General features: G+C 41.0%; 1 protein-coding gene across 1 annotated transcript in view; it reads left to right on the forward strand.

Moving 5' to 3' along the window:
* The first annotated feature begins 1 nt into the window (after window position 1).
* Window positions 2-20,691, forward strand: part of LOC117939613 (calsyntenin-2-like) — a 216,910-nt gene continuing 196,220 nt past the window's right edge. The window contains exon 1 of the mRNA XM_034865074.1: window positions 2-477. Within this exon, the coding sequence (XP_034720965.1) occupies window positions 414-477 (64 nt within the window). The 5' untranslated portion in view covers window positions 2-413. The remainder of the gene's footprint in view (window positions 478-20,691) is intronic.

Below are 20,691 nucleotides of genomic sequence, written 5' to 3' on the forward strand. Positions count from 1 at the left end.
GCCTGAATAGATTTCTCTCCTCCCCGTGACGTCGTGCGGTCTGGTCCTGGGGTGCTTTGCTCTCCGGTCCCGTCTCAGCAGAAACCACTTCAGTTGCTGCCTCGTCCGTCCATCCCCACAACCAGCGTGCAACGTGCGCGTTACGGTGCGGCGAGGTGCGTTACGGGCACCTTCCCTTCTTCTGCTTCTACTCCACGCTGCCTGTCTTGTCCCACATATCACTGAACTGTTTCCACACTACGCTTGGAGAGAGAGAGAAGAGAGAGAGAACCTGAGGCGTTGAATAAGTAGGGAGAGGGCGGAAAGGAGAAGGGCATAGAGAAAGAGAGAGAGTGAGAGAAGAAAAAGAAAGAGAAGAGGAGACAGGTCGCCCTAGTCGCTCTACTTCCCTGAGCTGAAAATCTACCGAGAAGATGCTGAGACTAGCCGGCGTGTTGGCTGTAGTGGCTCTGGGGTTGAGCGCCGCTCACACCAAAGGTACGGTAGGTGAAGGGCAACGTGTGGCGCGCATCTGCGAGTGCGGCACAGTGAATGGAGATGGAGAGGCTGTGTGTGGATGCAGAAAAATAACTGATTGCTAAGGTGCTGATACCGTCACCCTGCGGTATTCTTCTTTGGACATGTGGAGACTGGACATGTAATATTTACTGTATAACTATGCAGCCCTTAATATCAGTTGAGCGTGTTGTCTATGGTGCTCAATGCTTTAGCATATTTCTTTGGGTTATCCTCATGTGGCATCACTCTAGTATTGATTTAGAGACTTGTAGTTTTGTTGTGATCCTCTTCTCCTTTGTTGCAACATTACTAATATATGTATTGTAAGTGTCTGCACATTATTAGATGTTGTTGGACTGTGCCAGGATCCTTCCTGATACGCTTTGATTGTGACTTATATGTAACCCTTACAGTAGGTAGGAGGAAAGTGGAGCAGTTTTGTGTGGAAATATGCAAAGAAGTAGCATTTGGGAACTCCCAGTGCCTTTCAACATTTTTTAAATTAAGAATTGGCAGAATATTATTAACAGTCATGTTATTTGTGCATGTGACTCATAATTAACTTATTGTGGAAAACACAAACTTTAAACCAAATTCACACAACTTATCTCTGGACAGGGACGCAAAGATTTGAAAAGATGAGGAAATCACTCCCAAAGCTAAAAAAAATTAGTATAGATGATTATATCCTTATGAAACTAACGTGCAATTACTGCAATGACTGTAAATGCAGACTTCCTCTACGGGCAAATTGACAGCACACTGACTTATCTCATGTTTTCATATATCGATGATGGTTTGGATTTTATGAGGTTTGTAACATTCAGCAGCAGCATTTGTAAATTGACCTAAACTTTGATCAAGCCATCTTAAATGATGTGCATTATATTAATATGCAAATAAGGTGATTTATCAATAGTCTAATTTTATTCACAGCTGCAATGAGCTTATTACAATTTCATGACAAATAATCCACAAAGCTGAAAACATATAATTAATTACAGTAAGTCCATATGTCATACATGTGTGCCACACTGTTGGCTGTTATCACAGACCTATTTTCAGGTCCACCTGTATCCCCGCTGCAGTAGGACAGCTCAATTCTCCAGTGAACTTGGCATCTGTGTGAGTGAGCGGGTAAATGTGGCAACAGGTTTGTGCTAATCAACTCCCTGTGGACGGAGGTTGGCTTTTACACAGCAAAATAACAAGGTGACACCTGTCAGTTTCGTCTGGCAGCCGACAGACACCACAAGTGTGATAAGCTGTTCATCCTCCTTGCCTCCTGACACAGGAAAGAGCCTCCTATCTAGTAAGCTGGATGGCTGCAGCTGCAATTGTTGTTGTGTGTGGAAAAAAAACATATGCTTATAGACTTGTTGCAGACCGTTACCTGACCCAGAGGTCAAGCTTTTGCCTCTTAGGCACTTGAATTAGGATTTAACTGCAAGCCACGATGAGGTGAATATCATGTGTTGTGGTCAAGAATATGTGTGCTTCCGTAGTCATGCAGACACTGTTTGTTGCCTGTTTGCCGATATTGTGTATTAACCTGAAAAGTTAATACATTTAATACAGCAAGACCTAACTGGGAACTTGCAGTGTAAAGAGGGATGTATTATTTTTTTCCAGAGCTTGGCTGTGAAGGAATCAAATGATTGCCAAATCAATGGAGGTCGAAAAGGATACACGCCATGATTCTAATTGATCCCTAGGGCCACTGAACAATGCAGTTATATTCAGGAGAAAATAAGAGTCTATTGTGTCTGGATATTGATGGACCCTCACTGCCGTTCTCATTTCCTATCACAAGAAGCAGAACTCATAAAAAGCAACAAACCTAAATCATTTCACATTTCTCATCCCCGGATCTGTTTTTTCATTTCAGATGTTAATGTTTAAAAAGACAACTAAAATAAGGCATTTGTGTCAAGTGTGGCAAAGCATTCGCCACCTTAACACCAATATGCGGAGCTGTTTTCCAGATAACTTTGAAGCACCGTTGCTCCTGTCATTTTCTGTTTAGCCACTGTTTTATTCCAGGAAAGCATGGATCTTCAACTTCCTTTAATCACAGTCAACCTTGAGAATCCAGTCAGACTTAGAGTGCATGTGCGTGTGTCTCTAAATATACTTGTATATACGTAGTATGTGTTTCAGGGTTGTCGGTAATCAGAGCCTGAAGCGCTAACATCCGTCTGTGTGTGTGTGCGTGAATGCGTGTGTGCGTGCGTGTGGATGTGTGTGTGCGTGAAGAGTGAAAGAGTGCAGTCAACATGTTGACAGCCGCCAAGTATGCAAAAGTGATGTTTTCACAAAGGAATTATTGCATTGACAGATGCATGCTGTGGCTCAATCCGTTTCCACAGGACCAACCGTGTCGCTGCCTCGACAGGGAGAATCTTCTGGCAGTGAAGCAGAAAGAGCTATAGAGTTTTTGTCAGTGCTGACCGCAGACCCGCTTTTGTGTAATTCCAAGCAATATGAACTCAGAATTTAGATAGCTCATTACCAACACAAGGCATTTTAATTCAGCTGCCCACAGTGTGGGCAAATTCCTTTTTGCTGCTTTATTATGTCCAGTTAAACACACTGTACTATTTACAGTTTGTAAACATGCAAACAGTTTGAATGGGGATGTCTCTTGGTAAAAAGTTTTAGGCTGTTGCTTTAGTGAAATGCCTACTACTAAGTTGCAGGATTAATTGACACATGTCTTTTTGTTTTCTGCATTGGGCTTCTGCATGGGTATCTGGTTGTGCAAGCTGGTGCTTTTGTGTCTGAGCACAAGAGGTAAAGAAAACCAAGAGGATAGTCATTTGAGAATCCCATTAGCAAATAAAAAATATAACAAAACAGAGTTAGATTTATGTCCCCCCTCTTTGGATAGAGGAAGTGCTTTATGGGAGCACTTCATAAATCCTCAGAAGAGGCTGTGACACAAGATGCTGTACAAATCCTGCTCTGTCCATGGAAAGCAGGCCTCGGCGACATGGAGGAACATCACAGATTTGTTTCATACAATCACTTGGTTTGTCCTACATTTTCGAAGCTTCGCTGATCTTGATGCAGCTCCACGCCATTTCAGAAGTAAGAGGGCTTAGTGGTTTGCAGCAACAGAAGTAGCGCCTGGCCACTGATCCCTGCGCAGTTCTATAGCCATCAGAGGCAAACGATTTAGTCAGGGTGAATAGATTTAAGCTACAGTGTATCTTCTTCAAACAAGAAGGAGCGGGAGGGTTCCTGTGATCCCTGCTGTGATTACTGATAAAGATTAAGCTCTGCAGCATCGTGAACTTTAGCTTTTTAGTGAACAAACGCTGTTTTAATTGCTAATGAGCAATAAAGCCATCCTTTCTGGCTTAGTGTTAAGTATGGAATGAGTGTGGAGTAGTGTTGAGTGGGTGTTTGTTGTCTTCTGTTAAACCTACATAGAAAACCACAAAATGAAAGAAGGTTTTTTCCCTGAAACCTATTTTTCAGTTCTTAGTGTTGTGCATTCCACCTAGCCTGTACACTTACATCTTCCTCCATCTTTGCTCTACATACAGTATCCAACTCTTTTTATTCTACCTTTTGTATTTGTGTTGCGTCCAACTCTATTGTCTTTATAGATGTGGAAAGAGAAGGGAGGAGCATGGAGGTTTCATAGTGGAGTCACAGTGCATGTGAACATGTAGTTCAGTAGCTGACTGAACTGGGTGCACCGCGCAGTGAGTGGGTGTCTCATTTTTCTTTTCTTTTTTAGGTTCTTTGAGTGGTCACGGCTGACCATACTTGGCAGCAGATAGTCAGACAGCCAAGGCACATTGATTTGCCCTACTAAATGTGTGTGAGAGAGAGGGGGAAGAGAGAAAGGAGAACATTATGGGTTATGCAAATTAAGTTAAAATCTCCATTGTCTAGGTCTTGTTTAAGGTGTATTTGGAGAAAGAGAGGACAATACTGGAAAGGAAAGGAAAGAAACTCACAAAAAAAATAAAGGAAAAGAAAATTAAAGGACAGAAACATCAGTAAATTCAAAAAAATGTGGTTAGAATTCTGAAAACTTGGAAACTGCAGTTTCACCACAAAGTCCATTGTATAACTACTCTGACTACTCAAAGCCAACTCATTTGGGATGAATTGGATAACCAACTTTCTCAATCCAATTCTGTTGGGACCTCACTAATGCTTGTTGAATTGGTGCAAATTTTTGCAGCCAAGTTTCAATCATATTTAGCAGCAGATTGAGTGTGCCCATTTTCTTGGAATTGTAGATCACACATATTGATAACAATATTATCAATATTTGTCTGAGAACTTTAAGTACATATGTCATGAAATTGAGAACAGAGAAACATTTTGTTATAGCAAATCTACTTTTGATGAACAATGCATTGCAAGTGTGTTCACATGCTAAAACTTACTATGACCAGAACAGTCAGAAAGCCAGTTAAATATAATATTATTTACTCAACCACATACATTTTAATTAGCAAATATCAGCTAACATTAGCCACGCTACTAGTCATACCAGACTTAATAAGGCTGTAGCAACAAAAAATGCTGAATGTAATGAAGAAAGGGTGCCTGATATTGGTTATGAGTGAATGTTACACTACATGACTAATGATGTGGACACCTAAACACCCATGTGTGATTGTTCTAAAACCATGGGTATTATTCTGCTGCTTTATCACTTATCACATGCATAACATCACTATTGTAAAATGAATTTGTTCATAATGACTTGTATGGTTGAATAAAGGTTGAATAAAAAAATGAATCTGGAACCTGGCTGCAGAGATTTGCTCCAATTTAATAAGCATCAGTGATGTTCCAATGATGTTGGACATTAACACAGTTGGCGTTCCAAATCATCCCAAATGGGTTGGGTTCAAGATGACGTCCTTCTACACCAAACTCAGAAACCTGTTGTGGACCTAACCTGTGTACAGGAGCATTGTCATGTTAAAACAGGAAGGGACACTTGACACATGCTTTTGCATGAAGATTTCCCTGAATTTGAACAGTGAACCTGGGCCCAAGCCAAGTATGAAGACAGGGTTTTCCACATAATTTCTGCCCCCTTCCACTCCTAAAATCATCCCATAACACTATGTTGTCACTAGTCAACAGTTGCAAAGTCTAGTAGCTAAATGAAATTTATTACACTGGAGGGTCAGCCTGCTGTATAGTTTATTCTCTTCTTTCTAATAATACATTGTTTTACTTGTGTGTGAGAATGTGTGTGTACGCCATTACTGCAGTGCTACACCTGGTTCCCACTTCTTAAGGATAATCAATTTTTGTTAGACATTTTAAGTGTCTTCCCAGACTCTCACTGTGCTCTTTTGGTGATTGGCTCTCATGGCCTACAGTACATGGAAAAGACACCACTTATACACATGTACACCCAAGAGCTCACCAGGGCTTTCAAATGACTCCTTCTGCCACCACTCAAGTCCTTCTTTCATCCATTTGCTCCTGTTTTCCTCCAATCACTTACCTCCCGTCCAATCTCACCAGCAGAGTTGCTTCTATTTTTCAGTGCGGGGTGATGACATATATATATGAGACACACACACTGATGAGTAGCAAAGAGTTACACAGAAAGATAGGGCCTGACCTGTCTGTCTCCACCAGCTGAGTCTGGCTAACTTCAGAGGAAATTATCAGAGGGAGAAGATGGAGAGAATTGGAGGAAAAGTGAGAGGATAGAGAAGGTCAGAGAGGAAGTTGCAGATCTTTGTCTCTGTGACTCATAAATCTTCACAGATGACAAGTAGAGCACTCTGAGTGGAGTGCACCCCCCTAGTAATGGACATGCAGACAGAACAAGAGTGGCTGAGTAACTCATAGACAGCTCTCTGCTTTCAGTGTTGACATGTACTGTGTTTGACTTGTGTGAATGTTGGTAATATGTATGTAAGAATTTAAATAGTTAAATCTGATCGGTCAAGTCAAGTACAGTTGACTGATCATCGAATCATCTTTTCTTTCCTAATTTATGACGTTTGCTTGCATTTTTCTACACAGACTAAAGATTTCAAACGCGGATGGCAGCACAAGTTGTTTGTTGTATTTTTGTTTCCTCTTTTAAAAATGTATGTAGAAAAAAAGCACAAAGGTGCACCGCTGTTAATGGAGTGGACTCAGTGGCGGAGATCAATAGACAGACAGACAGAACACGTCACTTAGTTAGCAGGCATGGTTGTAAATAAAACTTTCAACCCTACTGTAATTCCATTTCCCCACCATTGTAGCAATCCACAGACAGAAGGGAAACGACAGGGGAGTGAACGGACAGTAAACAAAACCGCAACAAGCCCCAAACAGCTGTTTCTAAGCTCCTCCCCCTGCTTATGTTAAATCAGAATCAGAGAAATATATTTGATCCTCTGCCTGTGCTATGTTCTTATGTGAGTGCTCTAAATAATAAATATTTTACAAAGTAGACTATATATCATGATTTACTGAGAGAAACCAAAACAATTATGTGTCAGGCTTTCAGCACCCCCGTAAAGCCTGACTGGAATTATCCTTTGTTTCATTACCACAATTTCCACCAATTCTTAGATTGAATTGTTGAATAGTCAAGTATTCACCCCTAATTGTTAAAATCATCTGTTTTCTGTTTTTATTAAAAATGACTATCCATCCATTTATACATTGCCTACACATTCCTATCCTGTACACATTTGCCGGGTGCTTAAATCTATTGCAGCACACACTGGGTGAGAGGTCGTAAAAACTATTATTCCACTGGTCACAATGCTCTAAAAAATGCATTAAATTAGCTCTGACAAATATAAATTATGACTAAATTCACTATCTAAACAATGTTGTCATTGAATGCTGCAAAAAAGTGAATCAGTGTAGTTTCCAAAATGTTGATCTAAGGAAGACCGGACTACATGGATCCCAGTCAGAACGTTTTTGTTAAAACCACTGGCTATTATGTCATATGTTTTGGGGCCATTAATATGCTTGCTTGATAACAATGCTGAAGCTAGTGTAAGGCTACTGCAGTTGCACCTCTAAGGACACCTCCATATTCAGATCAGCCCTGAGTGATCATTGTTTGCCTGTTTTGGGATTGCGAGCAGCAATACACCCTCTTCATTGTTACTCTACACACTACCCTATTAGCATGCATTTGCTAATGGTTTTCAAGGCTGATGATTATCCACAGGTATTGAGCTACCTGCACACACAAATTAATCAAGCGTTAATTTTATTTTCTTCATTAGTCTACATCCCCTCAAAGCCCAACACAAAAACAAAAGCACATAACACAAAATTACACACTACACAAGCTGTCCCTGTGTGAGTTTGTCTTAATGATTGTGTTAAGTGCTCATCACTTTCGTGTCTGTTTTCCTATCTGTGCTCAATTTCAATTAATCTGTCTATTTCCCCATGAAGGCAACAGTTGTCATCCCATATGCTAGCCACTCACAGGCTGTACAGGAGCTGGCAGAGCTTATATTTATACACCCAAACATCCCTGAATGCACACAAACTACAAAGAAAACACATGCTGGTATTTTGTCTTTTTACATAGAAACATAACCACATACCAGCATCAGCAATTTCTTCTCCACTTGTCGATGCACAGTCTCATTGTCCTCTGAGCTTTTTGGTCAGTTAAAACTCAATCAGCAGGAGGTCCAAAGATATATTGGCCCTGATAAAAGGCATTGTATTCATCGCTGGCTGAGTTACAGTACCAGTGTCAGTGCCCCTGGCATTAGTCCAGCCGGGCAGCAGATGCTACAAAGTCTTTCCCCCCTCTGCCGTGGTTGTAATGGAGAGTGATGGGAGACAAGGTCTGCCTGTCTTATGTCTGTTTACCTTTTATCTCTGCCCTTATCAAACCGTCACTGCTTTATGTTCATGTTTACTGAAAGTATGAGTCATTATGTATTTCTCAAACAAAAAGAGCTGGGTGCCAAACATTTATCTTGCTCCAAACACTGTATCATCAAGCCTCTGTATATTTAATACATGTTGATGCATCCTAGATTGCTTTAAAGGCTTTGAAGCTGCATCACTGTTGTTGTTTTGATGGCAGAGAGTGTTGTTTTTATTCTCTGTTAGAAATACTGCACACTTACTGAAAATGGCAGAACAACAGAGGAGTTAAACTCGAATGCGTGGCGCTGTCCTTGGTCCTGAAATGAGCCAATGACACTCAGCAAGAAACTGAAGTAATGGAACTATCTATTGTGCTGAAAAGCAGACATATTGGACAATTTTGTCTTTCTATTAGCTTGTGCCTCAGTGTGAGTGGGCATTTGCATACACCAGTGTGCAGGAATATTGGAGGGGTGGAGCTATGTGAGAGCACACCAGGGACTTGACAGCCTGTCACAGCTATTATAAGGCTGAGCAGTGACTGATGAGTGACAGATGGACGGGTGACAATGGCCAGGGTATGTGCAGCATTTCAATAATGCTAAGCAGTAATGTTTAAACATGAACTTTTACTTAGTGAGGCATAATGGTGATGTAAGACTGGATGATGGGAAATCCTAACGTGTTAGGAAAGGGAGAAATGGTTAGATGACAAATGTGTACCCTTTGTTTTTGCCCACTGCTACAGGTAAATGTTTTTTTGAGTGAGTGCCTGAGTTAGAAAAGGATGCAGGCTTCAGATGCTCATGCAAAACATGGGTGATTCCTGTTGCAGGTTTCACAATGTTCCATTTGTCAGTCAGCGGAACATTGCAGTAATAATCAAAGAATGCACCACCAAAGGCAGTGACGGTGAAAGCAACCTAGCAAACATAGATTTAAACAATGCATGATTGTAAATATTAATACAACTGGTTTTCTAAATGTTTTAAGAAAAAGTAAATGCCTCAAGAATATACTTTTGGTGAGAAACATTGAATATAAACAGAACTTTGTGTACAAAATAACTTCCATAGAACCTTTTAATTTTTGGCACAGAGTTGAGCTTTAAACTTCAAGCACTAACTGAGAATATAAAAGTGCTGATGTGAGTATGTGCTCTTTCTGTGTGTGTCCATAGCATCAGGGCTACAGAGACAATAACCATAAAGCATCTAATTTGTAATACTTTTCCAACATTCTGAAGTGTATTGAGTTGAGCCAACATTTCTCACATACCGGCTGCTCAGGCATATTTTCAAACTGCTATAGAAATCTCTGCACAATAACCCAATAATGTTGCAGTTTTGATGATCGTGTGGGGAAGTGTGTGCTTTGACGTATGGGTGATGGCCCAAAACGTGAAATATATCCATGTAATATCTGTAGTGATTGTTTGCTCACACTTTCGCACAAATGCACGAATATATAGATACACCCACACACCGACACACACACATGCACACATACACACAGAAAGACACAGAGGTGGAGCACTTGAAATGAACAGGTGGGACCAGCTTTGTGTAGAAGGAAGAGAAACAAATGCAGCAATGTTATCCTTCCTCTGTAACTGGGCCACTGACACACACAAACACAAACACACACACACACACACACACACACACACACACACACACACACACATACACACACATACACACACACACAAACACATCCACATACACAAGCTACTCCTCTGCCCTCTCTAACGGTGCACCACAGTTCCCTTTGGCTGTTGCACAAGCTCAGTAATTGCATTCCCAAACATGTATGTGTGTGTGCGTGTTTTTTTGTGTGGTTTTTTTTAACCCGTGTTTAGGTCAAATCCTGAGGGACGTTAACTCTCTGCTGGGTTGTTTCATTTTTAACGGGACGCTCAGGGCCTCATTTGTCCCTTTGTGTTTTGGGAGAAATCACCAAGTTGCTCCCATCTCCTTCCCCAGGTGTAAAGAAGACAGAGATTGAGATAGCAAAGAAACCTGTCAGCTCTTATAAAAGCCCAACAGGCTCTAGTAGTTATCAACAAAAAAAACATCAGAATTTGATTGTTTTCTAGCCTGCTTTTCCCCACATTTATTGTGATTTAGACCAGCTGTCACACTGCAGCTATGGCTTTAGCTCACATTCATGTCCTGGATCTCTTCATCCTTTGCTCTGGTCCTGCAGCAGACAGCAGCCTGGCTGTAGCAGCTCCCCCTGTGTTACCAGGAGGAGGATCTGGGTCACCGTGTACCTGCTCCCCCTCCCCCGTTCATCCACTGTTCTATCTCCCTCGATCTTACCACTTTCCATGTTTTTTCCTTGTCTGCCTTTGTCTAATTTTGGAGCCGGTAATATCACAAATGCAATAACTCCTCTTTTTTCCTGGTGTAGCATTAGCGTGGAGGTAATTACCGACGGCGAGGCTTAGCCGGGTCTTATCACACTGTTCTCTTCTTCCCTCAGGATTTGTGTCTCCCAGTACTTTTTCTCTTTTAGTTTCTGCCTCTTCCACCAGGACCTTGTGGTGATTGCCGTTTTTTAAAAGGCATTGGGTTAAGAACATTTCAAGCTAACATTTTAATCTGACTTCTGTTTTAGTTCTACCCTCGGAGTATCATTTGTTGACTTTATTAAGCTGGCTGTGATTTTGTAAGCCTGAAGAGATTGTGAGTGTCAAGCAAAAACATACACTAGAACCTACGTAAACAGCCTGGCACACACATGTACTACACATGTACACCCTCACTGCATTTTTCTGTAATACATACTTAAATGAATCAGTATATGTAAACTTATACATGTAAATAAATAAAAAAAGTTCTGCATGTATGCAAAAAAAAGATTTTAATCATGATTTACTCTCCTTCCTCAAATGCAGGCACACTAGTACGTGTTCGGACACTGTGGGCTAGAAGCTAATAATAGGGTGCTGAATAATTAAGTTGCTATGTTCATTCATTAAACATTCAAAAATGGTTAGCAGGAGACTCTCTCTCTCTCTCTCTCTCTCTCTCTCTCTCTCTCTCTTTGGCTGACCCCCCCATACCCCATCCCACTTACGCTCCGCCTGCCCTCTATTTGAATATCCTTTTACTAAGAGACACTGTAAGTTAACATGCATGCCTCTGTGTGTGTGTGTGTGTGTGTGTGTGTGTGGCAGGTATGGTATTACATGTGTTCATGCATGTGCATGAGCGTGTGTGTGCGCCTTGTCCCCTTGAGTTCTCATTATGGTGAGAGTGAATGGTCGAGCCCAGCCCCTAACATCTGTCTCTGAGAGTGGAGGGGCCCCACACCGAGCTTGTAGCCAGGGAACAACCTCGGAGGAGAGGGCGCTTACTGCTGCATAACAAACCATGCAGGCACGCCTTGCTCTGCAGGAAAGTTCACGTCTGTATTCCACATCAACTCTTAGATATTTGTTATGACATGTAGCATTTTACCACTACACTGCAAACTAATAATTCCATCAGTATACTGCATGTAATACTCACTATCTGGTCTGTTTTAACTAACTGACAGTTACATATATTGTGTTGTCATTATTATAAAACGATCACCACCGTATGTTGGCAAATATATGCACAAAGCAAAAGCAGAATAACTCTTAAATGTTTGATTGACAGACTTTGGTATGGTGTCATGTGTTTTAATTTTATTTAAATAAATTGGAATTGAAATAGTCTTTACTAATATATGATATGATGACCATAGAAGATGGACAACACCTTTCCACTTCCTCCCACTTTACCAAAATGAAGCAAAAACATCACCGGATATGGGTGCTGCCATTTTACACTGGTGACGTTATTTGGAGCCAGAGTCTACGCAGTAGTAGAGTCTGGGGATTGAGGTCCTGCATGTAAACTCGTAATTGAAAACACAATCACATCTGTCGATCATGACGTCACATCCCCTTCCTGAATTAAACCTACCATACCTAAATAAAACCACACGTGAACATTGAACACTGTGATAAAAACAACCTTAAATAACAGATTATTTGAGGTGTACTTTACAGCGCAAGGGGTGATCGCAATGTTTTGACTTTTTCACTTTTGGGGCGCTGACGTGGCTGCCATCTTTGAACAGTCAATGGATATGACTGATATCTATCTATCAATTGGCATCAGTTTTCAGGCTATATTTTCAACAGGAAACTCAATTTGTAGTTTGAAACAGAATTCACTTGGTGCTAAAGCTTTTACACATTCTCCTTGTGGTCTGCGTGGAGGGCTAATGGAAACAGTCTCTTACAACATGTTTGTCCTCTTGAGCAAAGACAAAAGGAAAAGAACCACGTGACACACACGAGAGCAGGGATATATTTCAACATTGCCTTTGCAACAGGGAGCATGAGCTTATAAAAAAATGTGGTCTTACACTTAGAGCAACACACATTACTACACACAGAGCTTTAAATAATGAATGTAGTTACAAGTAAATAATATGGCAAAGCTTCACTGGGAAACACTTGTGAGATCCAAGCCTGATTTTCTCTTTAATTTTTCTTTACATATACTAAGATAAGATCTTAGAATATTCTTCTTTTATTTATCACTGGAAAAGAAATTCCATTCTGGTTCATATTTATAAAGCTGAGCATACTATTTGGTGTAAACTGCTCTTTCCACCTGGCCTATTGCACGCCCTGGATTGAAGCAGCTTCCTCTAAACTGTTGCCACAAAGTTAGAAGGACATTAAGGGGCACATGCTCACCCAGAGATACACAGGAGCACCTATGAGAAATATGTTTCTAATCAAACTTTGTGTTCAAAGTCCACATTGGGAGGAGAACAGGGTGGATGAATAGGTCAAACAAACAAACTTGTAATTAGGGCAACCTCTGGCTTTTTCAGCGGGGGCGTGCCCTCCATGTGGTCTGGGTCCTCTGTAGCGCCACTGGTTCAGGTCGGGCCTGCGGCCCTTTGCTGTGTGTCATCTGCGTCTCTCTCCCGCCTTTCCTGTCTGTCAACTCTCAATAACAAATGAGGGTAAAGGCCCCAAAAAATAGTCTTTAAAAAACAAATCAAAAACAAACAAACTTGTAACTAAGAATACACTTTAGTTGTACGGGAACTAGTGCTGCCACAACTAATTTTCTATTAATTAGAAGTAGAAATTTCTAATCTTTTGTCAAAATCTTTGATTAGTTGACTACTCTAAACAACTAATTAAAAAAATCATGTGTTTGTTATTTTTTAACTGAAGGGCCAAAACATAAATGTAACCTGTGCCGTAAACAATATAAAAAACACAAATTTTACTTTGGCTTTGCTGTAATTATATCAGTATGTTTAACATAAAGTATGCTTCTGCTTGTCATTAGGGCAAGGCTAGCAGCGGCAGACATTTCTGGTGTGCAAAAACATAGAAAACACCACGCAGCTGCCACGCAACTGACACACAACAGAACACAGGCAGGCAGTGTGCCGGAGCCCTTAGGCTATACCATATTAGTCAGTCTGGACTAGCCTACTACGCTTAGCTTAGCTCCCCCGCTTAGCTCTGCCTAATAATGAATCACGCTGAAAGCAGGCAGGAACGCAGCTATGCTGTTCGCGTTACATTTACGTGCATGGCGGGGATTAAAACATTACTGCTAAGTAGCCTGTTTAACATCCAAAGACAGTCCTTGTACTTCTCAAGAGTTAATAAACAGTACAAACTAGCTTGCCGTTTCATTAATAATCATATACTTGTGTTGTCTTCATTTCCTTTTCTATGGGCGTATCTCAAACAACTCCTGTGTGTTTCATTTTTAGGTGCTTGTGCATCATGGTTGTTCTCTCGGGATAAGCAAGTGTCAAGTTTGACCACTCTTTCACCAATTGGCCTGAAATACTCCCATACTTTGGAAGCTTTTGGTCTAATTCTTGGACTTGATTCGGAGGACTCACCTGCCTCCGCCGTTTTTCATGTCAAAGCAGTAAAAGCAGGGAGCGGGGGAAGAAAGAGCATAGCAGATTAACCAGCAGGACGCACACAGCACACAGACTGGTGTGGAGGTGTATTACAGTGAGTCGTGTGAGACAGTAGACCCCAAAATGCCGTCGACTTATTTTAATGGTCAATTACGTTGACTAAGTTGACTAATCACAGCAGCACTAATGGGAACGTCATTTGTTTAGATTTTCTTTTAGACAGGGTTTCCTTGAATTATCTTTGTGTAGTGTAATGTGTAGGTTTTCAGTAGTCATCAGTTACAACATCAAATGGGAACCAACAGGGATTTATTAGATCTATCATCTACTTTGCATGCCATTTAAAACATTTCTTACCCATCTGTATGCCCCACCAAAAAGTTGAAAGACAATGCTCTTAATTATCTGAATTCTCAGTTTTTCTTGAAACAGCAACTGATCTGAACAAGTTTTTCTGCGTCACCAATTTTATTTCAGTTTCTCGTGAGGCAGGCTCAAATATATTGAAAAAAAATATTAAACAATCCATCCCTGCTTCACAAATGAAGGACATATCTGTTTGATAATCCTTCACTACATCTGAAAATCACACTTTTATGCTGCTTGAATGTACACACAGCTGCTGCCTTTCACTTACTCTTTCTTCTTCTCTTCTCTTCTGTTGCTTACACAAAGACACATGCACCATTTAACTATCAATGAGTCATTTCCTTTTATGTCATGCTGTCGACCTCAAAACAAATAGATTATATGTAGCTGTGTGCCATTTTCCAGGTGGGATTTTTGAGCAATCAAGTGGCGTCCTCCTGGTGCTCAAGAACATATGAAGTGTGTGTGTGTGTGTGTGTGTGTGTGTGTGTGTGTGTGTGTATGTGTGTGTGTGTGTGTGAGAGACACCTGGCCATGCTATTCTCTGCCCTCTGAGACTTTCTTAGTCCTGGGCAGTGTCTCTCCATCTGTTTGAAGAGTGACAGTTCTTCCCCGCTGCCAACAGCCAAGAGGGCTCAACACCTGTAGAGCGGTGCAATCACCCACAGCCATGCACATTTGCATAAAGACCCAAGTCTCAAGTCTTGATGCACTCCTCCACCTCTGAGTTGCCCCCATCAATTTTCACTCTTCAGTTCTCTTTATGTACCTAATGTCAGTTTGTACCTTTTGCTTTGTGCGTACGCCGACATCTAAGTGTTTGTTGTTTTGCTCCACTGTGTAGCAAATTACTTTTCCCAGCTGGATGGGTCATTTTCCAGTGGCATTGGCACTTTCATCCATGCAGTCTCTTGGGATGCAGCGTTTATGAATTGACATCGTAATAACGCCTTCGCCACTTTCTCTCTATTTCCAGCACCTCGGGTTGCGAGCGGGAGGGTCGCGGGTTTATATGCAGATGCTATAAAAAGAAAAAAATGGAAATCTGCGACGGACTGTTGCTAGAGGGTTCAAGTGGCAACAGCAGACAATAAAAAGTTGCGCTATTGACTGACAGGTTGAAATTGAAATAGGAGGCAGAAAGAAAGAGAGATGTAGCTTGGGAAGAGGATCATCAAATTGGTCGGAGATTTTCTTGAATCACATTTGAAGATGCTATGGCTTGCATTTTCATATAAGTAAACGTTTACAATGATATGCTTCTGGCCTGTTTTGAATAAACAGATGAACTGTTTCCTTCTTCTCCTGACATTTACCACTGGTGTGCAGTAAAATACAGCAGTCATCTTTACAACATCATGCAAAGACCAAGTTTTACATTTTTCAAATGCTAAAAGGAAAGTTTTTTTTTTGCCACACACACCTTGATGCAATGAACAATATCACGTCTCACTTTTTCTTTATCCATCAGATTGTGAAAGGCTGTATATGTAAATCAGCGGAGTATTTTACTTGGATGGGCTTGCAATGGACTACAGTGTTTTCCACTATTTCTATAATTCATTTGCTGTCACAAAACTAGTAATTACAATTGAATGTGGTTAGACTGCAATGGCGTTTTTCCATTACGGGGTACCTGCCATGGTACCTCTACTCGCCTATTTTGAAAGAAAAAAAAAGTGTACCTGATACCAGCTAACAGGTGCTTTTTGTAGTATCACCTCCGTCGAGGTTCCAAGCGAGCTGTGGCGATACCAAAATGTGACGTTAAAACCTGCAGACTGTTCACTGGTCAGAGAGAATCGTCACTAATCACTGCATCATCAATGCTCAGGCGGACGGGGGTGTCCTGAACAAACCCGTCAGTAAACAAAACGCCCGAACAGTGTTCCAGCGTTCCAGCCAATAAACAACAAGAAGGATTTGGGGTGGGGGGTTAGTGCACGGAAGCCCAGAAGGGAGGGGGGAGGGGGGCAAGCTAGTGTTGTTTTGTTTGAAAATACTTTGAATTTCAACGAAAAGTAACATCACCCAACATCGCTTAGAGGACCTTTAAGTTGCAGGGCGTTTGCCCCTTTCAGCCACGGTAGTTCCATTATAACAGCAACAAGTGGTTTAAAAATATCAATGTAAGTTAAATGTGCTGAAACAGCACATTTGTTAATGGACATTCATAACAGTTACATGTCTATAAAGTGAGAGTATGTAACTTTTAGAAAAAGACACAACACATTTGTCCTCTTACAAAAGAACATTTGAATTCACTTGAAAAAATGCACCTTTGCTCATTGCACTCAGGGGTGCTGTTGATACAGCCTTATTCGGTCAGGAATAATTCTGAATGTGTGAACATTCTCAAGCTTAAGTGGAACTGTTAAATCAAGGTTTACGCTTAGAAATGACTGTATGCGGGTGCCAAGATAGCTCAGACTTAGACTTAGACTTAGACTTCTCTTTATTAATCCTTTTGGGATGACTCCCGCTAGGAAATTGAAAATTGGTTGGTAGAACGAGTGCCCATATATAGAGGTTTGCTGTATGTAATTCCCCCTTTCTCTTCCACTTAATGTTTTCAGCTATCCTGTCAAATAAAAGGCATAAATTTCCCCAAAAACGAATCTTAAAAAGAAATTAGTGTATGCATGGTGAAGCACAACTGTGTGCATACACACAATTTGTAATGAAGCCACTGGATTACCTTTATTTCAAGTACACCATGCCGCCCCTTTAGCTGGTGTCACTGAGCCTTTGTAGCAACCCTGGCTTTGTTAGCTCTTCTTAAATTTAAACTTGTTTTTTGTCTGTCCTGTATTCTCTTGAGTCCCTGAAGCTGCATGATGAAATCCAGAGGTACCAGTGTCAAGACAAGGAGGCCATGGGAGAATGATTAAAGCCTTTGCTCTGACACACTGTAAAATGCAGATGCCTTTTGATGTGATGGCAATTGGCTCATGCAGTGTCGTATAGCAAAAAGAATGAAGAAATAATCATACTTATTATGTCTGACACCCAGATATGCAAACGCACACAGTTTAACATTTGTTCATATGAGAATTTAATTTCCTCTGCTCTGATCTTTTTTTTTGTCTTCCTGTTTCTCTTCATATCTCTGTCCTCTCCCTGTCAGCCGTCTCGTTTCTAGCTAGCTCTCTGTAAGCGCAGCACTTTATTGTTTAGAATACAAACTCTTTATGTGGAGGATTAAAGTTATTACGATCCCTACTTTCACAACATGGGTCATGATTTCTGTAATTCATTTTTTTTACTTTTTCCACTCCTCTTCCAATGTCATGGCTAAAGTGTCAGAGGGCATTTAATATCAGAGAGGATTTGAGCTGGTAGAAAGAGATTAGGGTGCAGTCTTTAACTGGGCAATTGTCTCAGAGGCATTCTCTGTCCTCTCCATTCCATCTCCTGGGTTTATGGACAGGAAGGTGTCCATAAAGTTACATGGTCGAGCGGATGCAGGTTGGAAGTGTGTGTCCACACTGTGTGTGTGTGTGTGTGTGTGATTGTGTGTGTCTGTGTGACTGGAAGGTTTGATGTGTGTATATTTGCTTGCCCCGTGGTTCAACTGATGCAAGTTTTTCAAGGCTAATATTAATGGTCCTTTTTCAAAGCTGACAGCAGATACTTCATGCCAATATTCAATGTCCTTTAAAGTTATATGTTTAACATTTTGGACAAGTGGGCCACTTACATGTGTATATGTGTGCGTAACAGTATACTGGGCCAATGAAAAGTAATTTCAGTTTTGTCAGAGTTAAACCTGCAATAACTGACTTGTCTTTTGGTAAGCAGATATAACAAAAACAACTATAAAAAAACATTACTATACATGCAGACTTGTACTTTATCAAGTTGTTCTTTGATATTGGTGTCAGAACTGTAAAACAATAATTTCTTATCCTTCCAGCCCAGCTCTGCCACGTTCAGCTCAACTGCATGCATGGTCTATCGCTTGGCGACCACAATGCCACTATGCTACTATACTACTTTTTAGCCAATCCTGGTTGGATTACATCTGCTTTTTTGTCTTTCTGTCTTCTTGATGCGTCGTAGGTGTACCATACTGAAAATAACTATATGGCAAACTGTAGCTTTTTTTATAGGATGTCTTTTTGTGAGCGACCGCTGGATCACTCCCTCTCCTGACATCCGTTACACTTTGAAAGCCAGCCTGAGTGAAATCTCTATTGATCAGCGTAATGGAGGGCGTGATGCTCCTGTGTGGTTTGGTAATGTCATTGGATGAGAGACACAGACAAACGTAAAATCTTTTCGTGCTGGCCGCCTATATTATCGATCCATCACTTAGGTGTCACTTTATCCACCATCGATCTGTCCACCTGAAATCTGGCTAACAACCAGAAAAACACCCTGAAATCAAAGCGGAGAGGAAAACACTTTTGATCCAGGCTGCTAAATATCTTGAGCCTCCTTAACAGGCACACTTCATAGGTCATTGAGAGGCCAGAGCTGTTATCATGAAAAGCTTGCTTCACTTACGAACCACCATCTTGCCAAACGACAGCAATGGCTCCAGCAGAAAAATCAATGCCTTTCCGCCCCCATCGGGGCGAGTAACTCTAAAAGCATTTTATATCCTGCTTTTCAGCAGCATTTATTAATCTTTTAGCAGCTGACTCTAGCCTCCCTCTCTATCTTAACATCTGGGATGAGGCTTAAGTGGTTACGAGCTCCTTTCACTCCTACCAGAAAAAATGAAGAGCTCACTGAAACCATTCACTGTCAAATTAATGGACAGAGCATGTGTGGCGTCACCCATTGGTTTGTGGAGATCTGCTGAGTTGAGTCTACCGTTACGGTCACAGCCATCGTGGTTGCGGATGTGACGGTTTTGGACGAGAGGGAGGAGGGAGGAGCCCTTACGCTCTAAGTCACGCTACACACTTTCACTGGCAATCACATCATAGCCACGCCCTAAAACACCCCCTGCTGTGTTGCCAATTTTAAAATCAAATAAACGTCATTCTGTATTGCAGACAAATTTTAACTAGCGATTGGGACCATAAACTCATTATGAAAATGTTTTACTGAGGTAATAAATCAAGTGAGAAGTGGGTCACTTTCTAAAAAAGGTAGATTCAGCATTCAGGTAGAATGCAGGTTTAAGGCATTTCTGCATTTGTTGCACTTTGTTGAACTGGATGCTCTGTCCATTAATTTTAGTTAATGACTTGGTCTTTTGCTTTGTAGGGGCTACTAATTAAGGTTTTGTTATGGATATGGGTGGATGCATATTTGATTTTAAGTTGAGTGTTGTACTTGTTGAGGACGTGCAGTGGGGGATTGCCACTTCTGTGTCCAGTGAAATGTCTCTTTATAGGAAAAATGCTAACAAATAGCTGCTGTCTTGTTGTTGATGCCATGAAGAAAATACAAAGGCTAATGTATATCCAAAACCTCTCTTGCTCAGGTTGACAGCTCATCCAAAGTAACTCAAACACTTGTAAATTGGGAGATTTTCCAACCCCCTTCTGCTGCTTTTGACAATGCACTGACAGAGGCAACTGGATAGGTCTTGGAAATATTGTGTTTAATTTGTCTTCAGTTGGGAAGATTTTTGTTTTAAGAGCGTCTGGCTTGAGGCCCAGACGACTGGCTATGGCCTGTTCGAGTTGTCTGATTTAGCCGTTGATGGAGGTATTATACGCAATTGGAGTAGGGATAAATTGCAGCAGATTGTGTGGAATACGAGGGATTTTCGCAGCTCCTGGCTCATGGGTATGGCTAAGGGAAAAAAATAATCCCTTGACAAGTGCAATATGGACAAAATCCTTGACGGGTGAAATCCCATGTTTGCTTGGACACACAATTCCACCACCTCTATTACTGATAAGGCTTTTTTTTTATGAATATGTTGTTTTATATGATTTCTTCCCCCCTATGACCAGTGCTGTTTGATGTACCAATCTAAAGTGGGAACAAGTACAGGGAAAAGTAAACAATCATTTGCTTTATGAATCTATCTCTATATCTGTCTATCTCCCCCAATCCATTTGTATACAT

Source organism: Etheostoma cragini, chromosome 3 (assembly GCF_013103735.1).
Source record: "Etheostoma cragini isolate CJK2018 chromosome 3, CSU_Ecrag_1.0, whole genome shotgun sequence".
NCBI classification, from domain to species: Eukaryota; Metazoa; Chordata; class Actinopteri; order Perciformes; family Percidae; genus Etheostoma; species Etheostoma cragini.